This window comes from Benincasa hispida, chromosome 6 (assembly GCF_027475165.1).
Source record: "Benincasa hispida cultivar pf3 chromosome 6, pf3_genome.v1.1, whole genome shotgun sequence".
Lineage (NCBI taxonomy): Eukaryota > Viridiplantae > Streptophyta > Magnoliopsida > Cucurbitales > Cucurbitaceae > Benincasa > Benincasa hispida.
Window position 1 is genome coordinate 49533636 of NC_143483.1, and position 12410 is coordinate 49546045.

The 12410-nt window shown below is 31.7% G+C and overlaps 1 protein-coding gene across 1 annotated transcript; it reads left to right on the forward strand.

Moving 5' to 3' along the window:
• Positions 1–7448: 7448 nt before the first annotated feature.
• On the forward strand, positions 7449–8220 carry LOC120080324 (uncharacterized). Its single transcript, XM_039034961.2, has one exon. It carries the CDS (start codon positions 7536–7538, stop codon positions 8043–8045), a length of 510 nt encoding a protein of 169 aa, XP_038890889.1. The 5' UTR covers positions 7449–7535; the 3' UTR covers positions 8046–8220.
• The last annotated feature ends 4190 nt before the right edge of the window (positions 8221–12410 follow it).

Below are 12410 nucleotides of genomic sequence, written 5' to 3' on the forward strand. Positions count from 1 at the left end.
CATTAGATTTAACTTGCAGATTACATTCTCTAAGTAAGGAATTTAAAACTTTGGACGATGGATGTCCCAACCGTCTATGCAAAACAGTCTTTGATTCAACAACATTAACACTTATTGATAACATTAATGCTGTTAAATCATTATTTTTGTCTATTGACTGCTGTGAAGCTACACCACCTCTCCTTGAAATATCCACAGGTTTCACCTCCGCACCATTTAGTTTATATAGACCATTGCTAAGTACTCCTTTCAGCAACATTCGACCCGTAAGCTTGCCCTTAACAACACAACAATAATCATGAAATTCAACAAACACATGATTATCTTTAGCAAGTTTTGATATACTGACTAAGTTCTTTGCTATATCAGGCACACACAACATATTTTCCAGACTTAATTTATAGCCACCATCAGTCAAACAAGAGTTTCCTACATGAGAAATTTGTAAACTATCACCATTACTCACTGTAACACTTTCTTTACCTCCATATTCAGTAGGGTTTGCAATGTTGTTGTAATTGGCTGTGACATGATTTGTGGCACCACTGTCCACATACCAACTGGGATCAGTTACTGTTTCAAGTGTAGCAAAGAATAGATTACTGTTTTATGTTGCTACAAATGCTGATGGATTATTGCCTGGTGGATTAGAACCATTTCCACTTCATCTGTTTTGATGTTGTTGAGGACTGAACTCCTTATCATACCTGTGATAACACACATCAGCAATGAGTTCTATCTTTTTACATACCTGGCACATAGGGCGATTTCCACGGCCTCAAAAATTGTTTGAGCTTCCCCCTCCATTGTAGTTATTGTAGTTACCTCTTTGACCATTGAACTGAGAACGATTTGTTTGTTGGATGTTTCTTGTAACATTATTCTAATTCGGCAATTTCTCACCATTTGGAGATTTACTGAAGGCCATGTTCACAAATGCATTGTGACTAAATTGAACAGTTGTTTTGGAGCTATTCTGATGTTCCAGTCGTTTCTCAAAAGACAAGAGTTCTGACTGCATCAAACCACGAAATATCATGTTTACTCTGAATGACAAACACTATAGGGTTGTATTCTTCATCCAGGCCAAGTAGAACTTGCGACACTAAGGCTCTTGTAGTTACCGGACTTCCAGCCTGAGCCAAATTATCAAAGTGTAGCTTCATTAGTTTTAAGTATTCACTCATTTTCGAGTTACCTTTGCGGGTTTGTTGAAACACTTGACGAAGATAATATTCCCCTGCTCTAGATTGGACTCCAAACAGACTACGAATGGCATCCCAGAGTTCCTTCGCATTGTTGAATCCCATAAGTTGAACAGCAACCTCTGATGTCATCGAATTATACAACCAACCAAGTAAAAGTTAATTTGTTGTGATCCAGGCCTCATATTGAGGATTGACTACGCTTGCTGCAGTAGAGCTAGATGCTCCTCTCTCAAGCTACCGTGAATCGGGTTTAGTTGAGCTGACAGGGGTGGATTGCGGAGTAGATGGAGAAATAAACATCTGAGGACAAGGTTCACCCCTCGTTAGATAACCTTATAGTTTGTATCCACGTAGAATCGAGAGGGCGAGGGTTTTCCATAACATAAAATATCCTCTCTCAAGCCTGATACTCGTGATCTGATTTAGCAGCTGATTCAGCGGAGGACTGCTGAATTTGGTTGACCAGAATTTACGACAGAGAACTCGGAGAAGAAGGTGTCTGCCATTGCGGCTCTGATACCAAATCAAGATTTTAATTTGCAGAGATTTTGTAGGAGATGATATAGCTCGACTGTATTTTCCAATGTCATTAATGAGGCAGAAACTTGCCATTTTATACACAGAGGATCCCTAAATTAGGGTTACCCAAGAATGGTAAATAAATAATAGAATAATATAATGAAAAACAATCAGAAAAGGACGAGAAAATAAAGTTTGTTATGGAAATCATAACAACCATAAGATATTTGTGCTTCTTCATTCATAACTAGGACTAGTGACTTAGCATGACGGTCTTGACGTGGCATCAATTAACCTGTTGACTTGGGCACTCTGTCATTGTCTCTAACAATTGTCACTCTAAAATTCTGAAGACAAGAGATGAAAAAACTTCCACCGAAGTTCTCAGTTTTGATTCTTATTCAACAGAAAATGAGACACGGCACACTTGCATTTTTTCTTCTTATTTTCCTCTTTTTAAAGTTGAATCCACCGTCCATAATTTTACTTTAATCATAAGCCACCTCGAAAATTACCAATAGAAATTACTTGCTTGTGGAGGTTAATTAAAAAGATGGGCTTGACAATTCAAAGAAGGATATTTCATCATTGCACCGTATGACATCTGTGATTTAATTTGAGTTTTATCTCCACAAAATGACAAAACCCAACGTCACGATCCTTTTAAATATTTATATTGTTATTTATTTCTTGATTTAAGTTTTAAAGTGACAAGTTTAAAAGTTTTCTTTTCCTTTAAAAAAAAATACCACAATTATCTATAATTTTTTAGTCTAATTTTTATTGGATGTATAAACTTCTCAATGCAACCTTTTTAATTTAATTTTTAAGCATTGTTCAAGTTCACTTTTAATGCATTATTTAATATGTATGGTTTTCGTTCAACTTTAATTTTTTTATATTTAATATGAATGGTTTTCGTTCAACTTTAATTTTTTTTATAATTATTTTTAACCTATCTAAATTTTTACCCTCTTCTACACACCCTAAATTTAAATTTAATCACCTAATACAAGCAACTAAAAAATACATATAAACTTATTCCCTAACACAAAAGTCTATCCGATAGTACCTTATGGCATACACATATATATATATAAAAGGTTTGCTAAAATCATAAAAATCAAAGCAAATTTTCACATCGATGGTAAAAACACAATAAATATTGAAAGAGGAAGAAGAGGAAGTCACGAGAATGTGAGATTGTTAAGAAGACTAACGAAAGTGAATATTTATAAAATGACACCATCAAGAGCTATAAGGAAAATAGCAAGCGAGAGTAAGAGAAAAAAAAAATAGAGTAAAAAGCAACACTAAAAATGAGAATGAATGGATAGCAAAGTATAAAATATCGATGTCGAGAGAAATATGGGTGTTCAAATAACCCGACAATTCGAACTACTCGAACTACCCAACCCAAAATGTAAGGGTTGGGTTGGGTTAGTTTTGTTCCTAGGTTGGATTGGGTTGAATTTTTCTATTTTTATTGGGTTGGCTAAAAAAAATTGGGTTGACCCAACCCAACCCGAATTTTGTATATATATTCCTCTGTGATTAAAGTCTGATTTCTTTGTATTGATTAATTTTTTAATTTTTAATATTTTTCTTTTAAAATGATTATGATATTTGTCTTTATTTAAAGTTTACAATAAATATCATAGATATTTGGTATTTAGCATCTTAATTTTATGAGAATTTAGTTATTAGTCATGTGTTATATATAAATTTTACATATTTTTCATTAAAAAAAAAAAAAAAAAAACTTATGTTCGACAACCCAACCTAACCCGAATTTTAAGGGTTGGATTGGGTTGGGTTGTAAATTTTATTTGGGTCATTTAAGTTGCCAATCAAACCAATCCCGATTTTTGGGTTGGTCCAAAAATACCCTCAACCCAACCCAACCCAACTCATATACACCCTTAGAGAAATATTGAAGTCTCAACTTTATAGATATTCCAATGAAAATATAGATAACTTGTTGATGTCAATGAATATTAAAAATAGTAAATAAATATTGTACTTTAAAAAATAACTAAAGTATTTATTGTTGATATATTATGTTCATATTGTATGTTTTAGAGTATAATGCAAAAAGTTCATATTGTATGTCCATTTTTTTGTGTGAGGACTCACCTTGACGAGGCAGATAATGGGAGAAGGAGTAGAGAAAAGATTCCCAAAAGCTAAACTAGGAATGCATTCTTCATCCCCTATGTTATTTATTATTATTATTATTTAAATATGATTTTTAACTTTCATGTTTTATTGTTTAATGACGAAGATAATGAATATGTTTGAATGGGCGACAAATCTATAATTTTTGTAGATAAAAGACTTTATATAATTTAGTAAATATAAATGTAACGAGTAAGGTTTGAATCTAAGTTCAAAAAAGGTTGAAAGACAGGTTTATCACTAAGCTAGTTAAGGTTTTGATATTAAGTCTATATATATATATATATATATATATATTATAAAGAGCATAAAGTTTGGGACTCGAACCCTTCTAGGTCCATTCTAAATCTGCCCCTAGTTTGAATTAGTATAAAAATGATATTTTTTGTTGTTAAAATTAGATTATATGTGTATAAATAACTTGGTAGTTAATTATTATTTCGTTATACTATAAAATTTGAGTAATTTATTTTAACTTTAGAAAATTAGCAATAAATGTAACTATTTAATTAAAACATTTTTCATAATAGTGATTTAAGCTAATTATTTTTAAAAAATCAAACAAGAAAAAATTCACCGCATAGAAACTGATCTCAATTTCCTTTGAGGAATTCCTCCTCTAATATCGGTGAAGAATTTTACGAGGACATGAATGGGGAAGCCATCCCCAGCCATCCCCCACCGCGACTCGGTAGACACCTCTACCTTTAGGGGGCATTTGGTGCGCAAGTTTGGAATCTTAAGTTGGGAATGTTAAGCTTGAGGGTTTGGAGTGTAGGTTTTGGAATTATGGGTTGAAGAAGCTTGTGTTTGAAGTACAAACTTAAGTAGTCTAAGAATGAAGTTCAAACTTATAAATATTTAGTTTGTGAAACTTTTTTTTTTTATTTAAATACTTGTTAGATTTAGATTAGTTTAAATTTATCGTCTTAATTATTTTAATATAGTTAAATTTAAAATAAACTAAAAAATTTAGAAGAATATTTTTTTAGAAAAAATTGAAATAGAAATTTGGACTAGACTTATAATTTTATTTAATCTTTTATTTTAATAATTTGATATTTTAATTTGACTAAATCTTGAAATAAAATTTCATAGACTTTTGTCATTTTAACTAATTTGAAAATGATGATTTTTTCTACCATAATATACCAACTTAAAATTGAAATAAATTAGTATTTTAATATTAAATTTAATTATTGAAAAACTATCATTTTTTATCAAATTGTATTCGAGGAATAAAGAAAAATAATGAATTTTGAGTTTTAATTTTTATCTTGTCACTAAGTTGTTTTAAATATTTTAAACCTTTATGTTTAAAAGATGATTCTAAGTCTTCGAGCTAGTAAAATTGACAAAAAAAAAAAAAAAGAAGAAGAAGAAGAAGAAGAAATATTATTAAATTAAATTAGAATTTAATAATATATATATATATATATACACAATTGCAGTAATGACGTATTTATAATGACTTAGAAAAAAAATATCTTTCAAAAAATTGTTTTATTTTATTTATTTTTTCATAAAAACCCCTTAAAAAACATACGCATGTATTGCAATTATTTCTTAAAAGTGTTTTTATATACAAATATGTTTAGTTACCAACAGTGTGTTTAATAATATTTTTCAATGTTGGTTAGTGGCGGTCGCTGGAAGTTAGCCGACAAAGTTGGTAGCCGCAATTTCACTAATGTAGGGGGAAGGGAGGTTACTAGAAATTGGTCAATGGTTGTCAGAGTTTGATGGTGGTGGCTAAAGGTTGGCCGACAACGGTCACCAAGGTGGCGGCGGAGTTGGCTGACAACGATTATCGAGGTGACAGTTGGAGTTGACCGATGATGGTTACCGAATGTAGTGTTTGGAGATTGGCTAATATACTTCCTAGATTAAATTAGGAAGAAAAAAAAGTTGAGGATAACTAATGATTTTAATAGTGTTTATTACTCAATCTCATGTTAAACAATATAAGAAGTCAAAACGTCCTAAATCTTTGGCCTAGACAAATGTTGGGTTTAATATGCCTAATCGATTCCATCCAAATCCTTAAAACAAACTCTCTTAAATGTCAATGTGAAATATATAAATATAAAAATATTAATAAAAATATTGAAAAGGGAAATTTAATACCACCATGGATAGTGTGACAAATAGAGGTGTGTGTGTGGAGGATAGGGAAGCGTAGCTGTCACAGTCCGTAGCCGTACTCAGCCTTTTCGTTCATTAATGGTCGCCGCCACATCACCCTACCCTACGACTGCCCGCTTCCTATTTATTCCTTTGATCCTGACGCTTTTACCCTTTGACTGCCCACCCTCTTCCTTGACATCTTACCCCATTTTCGACATTCCACCTATATCCCCATCCTCATCCTACATAATTCCCGCCTTTTTCCTTTCCCGCCGTACTATCCCCACTCTCTACTCGACACGTCATCTTTCTGTCCCACGTGTCACTCTCCCATCCATTCTTCTTCCTTATTCCGATAATATTTTTATATTTCTTCCAATTCTAACCCCACTCCCAACCAATCCCATTCCCCCTAATCATCATTCTTTTCCTACTTCAATATTCCCTTACCCTACCCCCCTTTCTTACTCTTTTTCCTTTTCCATCTTCAATTATCCACTCAATGTTTTAGAAAATTATACTTTTAAATTGCAATTTTGGCACTTTAAAACATTGTATCAAACAATTAATTAGTTATTATAACTACTCAATTATAATAGTATGTAGTTAGATGAAGACAATTTTTATCTAAATTATAATAGTTGAAAATTTTAATTATTATAATGAGAGGCCCAAACATTGAGTAGACTATAATAGCTAACTCCACCATCGACGACTTAATCTTTATAATTTCCATGTCTACCATTTTAGTTTAATTTAGAGCTATGTAATTTGGTCAAACTATGCAAATTATCACTTAACAAACTTAAATATTCTCAATTTAGATAATTGTGTTACCTACTTAATACTTATGACACATTCTAGGTCTAATTAGACAATCGAGGAATCTAAATATCTTTTTGAGAAGATGAAAAAGCTTTGAGAACGATTTAATAAAATAACAAAGATTAAATTCAAATTAAGTTTGTGAAAAAAAGAGGTTAAATCGAGTTTTTTCCCTTTGTGAGTTAAACAATTAAGGAAGTTGAAGGTTTAATTATAATTTTTTTTTAATGACAATTAATATTTTTATCTACGAATCATATTCAATTGGTCATTATTGAAACAGGTAAAAAGAAATAAGCATGAACCATAGACTAGAATTTTAAATTGATAAAAAAAAAAAAACCAAATTGGATATAATTTTGTAATAATGTACTAACATTACCAATATTTGTTGAATATTTGTTTTCTTTGTTTGTCAAGATTTATCCTTTTGAATTCTCTTGCAAAGGGAGAGTTTCGTGAATCGAACGGCTCGTGTATGATCAGACGGTGGGACCCATAAAATAAACGGCCAAGATTATTTTGACGTTTTACACACTGCATCGAGATTGTATTATTATTATTATAAAAACAACCTAACAAACCGCAGGTTTCGTATTTTCGCCTCGTCACTTTTTTCTTTCAAATATATTCACCACACCCAAGACTCTCTCAGCACTCTCCCTCTCTCTCTCACTCATGGATGAATCGCGGAAGAGGCACGAGTTTGTTCCGCCGGAGGCCTCGACGGAGAAGAGGCCGCGAGTGGCGGTGAAAGAGGCGGAAGATGTGGACGATGATATTCTGGCTTGGATTTCGGTGGAAGAGGAGACAGTAGGCGAGCTCATGATGCTTCTGGACGACGTGGAGAAAAGTCGTCCGATGGAGGAGAAAGTGAAGTTCATCGACGATCCGTACTCATCGGCGGTGATTTTTCAATCGTCGTCGTCGTACGTAACTATCAACGGAAACGAAGAGAGTTGTGGTTCGTCTTTCTCCGAATCGGACTCGTCGATGATGGCGAGCGTCGACATGAACGGAGCAAGGATTAAACTGATGGAAATTGATTCTGAAACTGTTGAGAAATGGAAATTATGGAGCGAGGATCGGTTGAAGGAGGAGGAGGAGACGTCGGCTGTACTGGACGGGTTCTGTTGGGATGAAGATGATTTAGCGAGGTTCATCGGCGATGAAGAACAGATTTTCTGAAGACGATAAGGAAATGGTTAGGGTTAGGGTTAGTATTAGGGTTTATGAAGAAGAGGAGGTAAGGATGGAGATGTAATTTTGGGGGTTAAACACTGTTAATAGAGAGAATATACACAGAGTTTAGTAAGAAGATAGAAATTTGAATCGAAGTGAAAAACTACTTGTCGTTTTCCCATTTTCCGATTTTCTTCCTTTTCTATATATATATATATTTTTAATTAATCCCATCGTTCGATTTGTCGTATTCTTGGTTTAATTGCCAAGAATTTGTTAGCGCGCGGTAATTGCGTCTTATAATTTGAAATGACTTAAAACATGCCGTGGATTTTTTATAATTAATAAATATTTGTATTTTATAGTCAGAATAAATCGAAACCTTGTAGTGAATAAACTTTCAAATTTAGTTTTTAGGGTCTTTAAATAATTATATTTTTTTAGCATTTTGTTATTTTTGGCAGTAAATCATCAATATTTTTTTTAAGTACAATAATAAGTTTATAATCCATTTTGAAGTGTTTAATTTAAAAAATGAATCATTTTTTTAAGGAATTTGAATGTTTGACAATTTATCACAATAGTTTTTTTAAAATATATTTTAATTAAATAAAAATGAGTTTTTTTCTTTAAAATATTATTTTAAAGTTAATTCAAACGAGTCCTGATGGAACCTTTAAGGGCCGAAACCTTCAATTAGTTACAGTTAACACTATTTCAAAATATCATTTGCTACTATATTTACTATTTGTTACAATTTTTAATATTTTACTTTCATCATTTTTTTTATTTTTTTGTTACAGTATTTACTATTTCTTTCTCAAACTAAAATAATTTACACTTCAAACACATATTATTATAATCTAAACTAAAATGATCTACGTCTCAAACACAAATTATTATAATACAACTATAATAACCACTCCTTGTCCCAAACGTCCTCTTAATCTCTAGGAAAGATACTCATGTCAATTTCGATAAGCTCACTTTAACTTATTTACATCTCAAATATTTTTTTTATTGTTAAATTGCACCATAACTTTTTTTCTACTATTATAGGGTTTTTTAAACTATTGGACCAAATAGAAAATAAACCCAAAATTTAGGGTCCAAAAAAGTTTTTTTTTTTATTTTTTTAAATGACTAAATTATAATAAATACCCTTCAACTTTTCCTTTTGTTTAAGAAATACTTTTACACTTTTAAAAGTTATAATATTACTCTTCAACTTTCCTAAATGTTTCAAAACTATCCCTAGAGTATAAATTTTTTAGCATATTCGAACAAAAATTGGATTTAGAATTGTGTGATGAAAACCTACAACGATGAACTGATTCAAAATTCCGTTCTATGACACCTATCACAGCATTTCATATCTTAGTTTTTGTCCAAATTCTAAAAAGTTTTTACTCGAGAAATATATTTGAAATATTTATGAAAGTAATTCTTGAAAGTATTAGAGTATATTTGAAATAAATGATAAAATTGAAGGGTATTCCTTATAATTAAAAGAAAAAAGTAATTGTAAAATTTAGATTAATAATTAAGAAAAAGAAATAAATAAAAATAATAATAGAGGATAATAAAAAGTTAAAAAAAGATCTGTCATAATGATTCATGGAAGGCTGCCTGTGGAACGTGGAAGGCGGAAGCTGACAGTGAAAGAGACGCCCAAAAAATAAAACAATTATAATATTATTATTCTTCTGGAGTTTCTCGTGTTTTATAATAATAATAATAATTTTGTAGGTACGGAATTGCAGGGTGCCTATTTATTTGAGAAATAGTAATCCATTTTAACATTATCAGCTATAAATATCATTAATTGTCCCTTAAGGACAGATTGTCTATTTACATAACATAATTAATTGCCTAAACTTTCTAATTTGGTATTTTTATAACTATCTAAAAGCATATTTAATTTAATGGCTCCATAGCCGTATAAATATTTTAACAAATTATTATAACTTTCATAGAGGAGAGGATTTTGACTATAATAAACGTTAAACCTCCTTTGATAACCACTTTTTCTTTTTTTGCCCTTCCCATTTTTTAATTTTGTGTTTATTATTTTCTAATTTTTTCTATTGTTAATTTATATTTAAATTTAATTTTATATAAATACACGACAACTTTAGATAGGTTTAGTGAGTTTGGTTAATTAACCACATCAACTATAGACTATGCCTTTAAGAGCTATAAATAACTTTTTACCAAACGATTACGACTATAACTTAATTCAATTATTTTAAATGTGGTTCAAGGGACATGCTTGTCTTTATTGTTCCCCATACTAATTATATCGGTTATTTTGCTTAAATAAAATTGTGGGTATTTGGATCTTGTACACGTTCGTCATCATTGGGATTCTTCTTGTGTCTATCCTCCAATTTACTTCTTCAATATAGTCTCGCTTTTGAACTGACTTGAGTAAAAGATTCTCGTACTAGTGTGGTGTCAAGTCTACCACACTACAATGCATAAGTTAATACATCGAGTGTATAATTCAAGTAAGCACGTAAAAGTGGGATCGTCGGATGAGGCTATATATAATGTTCTTCCTTTGACAATCATCTGTGGTTATTTAACGATCTCATACAGGTATGTCTAGATTTGGTTGAAAGGTATGTCCCCTGGGCTCTTAAGATTCCTTATGAATCTTCCCGTGGTTACCGGATGATGGGAATAACAAAGCAGAAATTTGGAAATGCTTCTGATCAACCTGAACAACATATATGGATACCCTCAACCCTTTTTTTCATTACTAATGGAATTCTTGTTGTCCAAATTTACCTCTCCAAGCAATTAAAAGATTGAATGCATGTTGGTTTCTCTGCCTCTAACAGACAGGGCTGAACAGTTCATATTGTTGACTGGTGGCAATTCAAGACCTTTGGGTTTCTTCCATCTGGTGGAGAAGTGGCTATTAAAAGGTTTGAGAGGGCCAATGGAATTGATTGCATGCAAAACGAAATTTGGATTTGGCTGAAAAAGAAGCAACGCTATGGATACCATGACCGATCAAACCCACATAGATAGGGACAGGCCTTCAAACAACACGTGTCGGGTCCGTCTAGAAGATGAACGACTTCAATATCCGATCACACACGAGCAGCATTATGAAAAGCGGAATCCTCATCCTGAGTCGAGTCCGCATTGCCATACGAATCGACATCGGCCAAACCAAGAGCTCCTATTTTTTCTTTAACGAAAACGGGAAAACCAACCTCTTTTAAAGAAGGAGTCGCTTTGCCTTGATCACCGTGGACATACGCTGCTCCCCTGCCATGATCAGTATAGGTGTTCTTGGATTTCTTGTTTGGGCTCACTATGGCCGACTTTCGTCTCTGTTCAACCAGTCGGTCTCACCATTCGTTGAGCCGAGAACGGTGCTGAAGAAATGATGGGACTGAATACGTAATTTTGGTGATGACAGAGTTATTTAAGACACTCGAGGCTGCAAGGTGTTAGATCGAGTGTGCTTCGATTATTTCCCAATTGGTATATATTTACTGACTTGGCTGATCGGCCAAAAACTCGAAGCACTAACTTTTCTCTTTTGGGACGTGTATTTCTCCCTGCAAGCTATAACCTCTTGATTTCTCTTGACCTTGGGTCTTACCTAGAGCAATCCTCAACAATAATGATAATAATATACACATATATCAATTATTTTTTAAAAAAATCTAATAATTTTTGTTCATGAATATATATTTTATAAAAATTGAACTAAGGTTACTTTGAAATCCACAACTATATCTAAATTAGTCTCATATTATTAAATAAAAGTGAATTACTTTTACAGTAGCATAGTCTATTGCATTAAAAAAAAAAGAAAAAGAAAAACGGGAAAAAAAGAAATCAGGTGTAACTACATATTTAAAATAGAGTTGTTATAATGAAATCAATTAATAATGTTTGTGAATTAAGTGGGTTTACTTCTATTGAGCCGTCCTATTACTACCAAGTCTATTTGTAGGCTCGTTGAAAATTTGAAAATAGCCCTTAATAAGAGGGATTGAAAAAGGTTAGAAATATTTTTTTTGTTCAGCCTTAGAAAAAAACAATAAATTAAATAAAATAATAATTTAGTTTCTAACCATTTTCTTCCATCCCACAAATCATTTAGGACCGTTTAGTTTAAAGTTTTAAAGATGCCTAGTAATTAAGGATATCTAGGAATAAAAAACTTTGAGAATAAGATTGTTGAAAATCAAGAATGACTGTGTTTTGTTGTACATGAGACTGTTATTAGAATTTTATGGTAGTAAATTAGCTTTGTATTTAATTTTTAAAATTAATGATGGACACCTCAATAAAATTTTCATAGATTATTTGATAAACAATAAATTTAATTCAAAAGTTCGAGCC

Coding starts and splice junctions, on each gene's coding strand:
- LOC120080324 (XM_039034961.2), top strand. CDS start 7,536: ATGGATGAATCGCGGAAGAGGCACGAGTTTGTTCCGCCGGAGGCCTCG.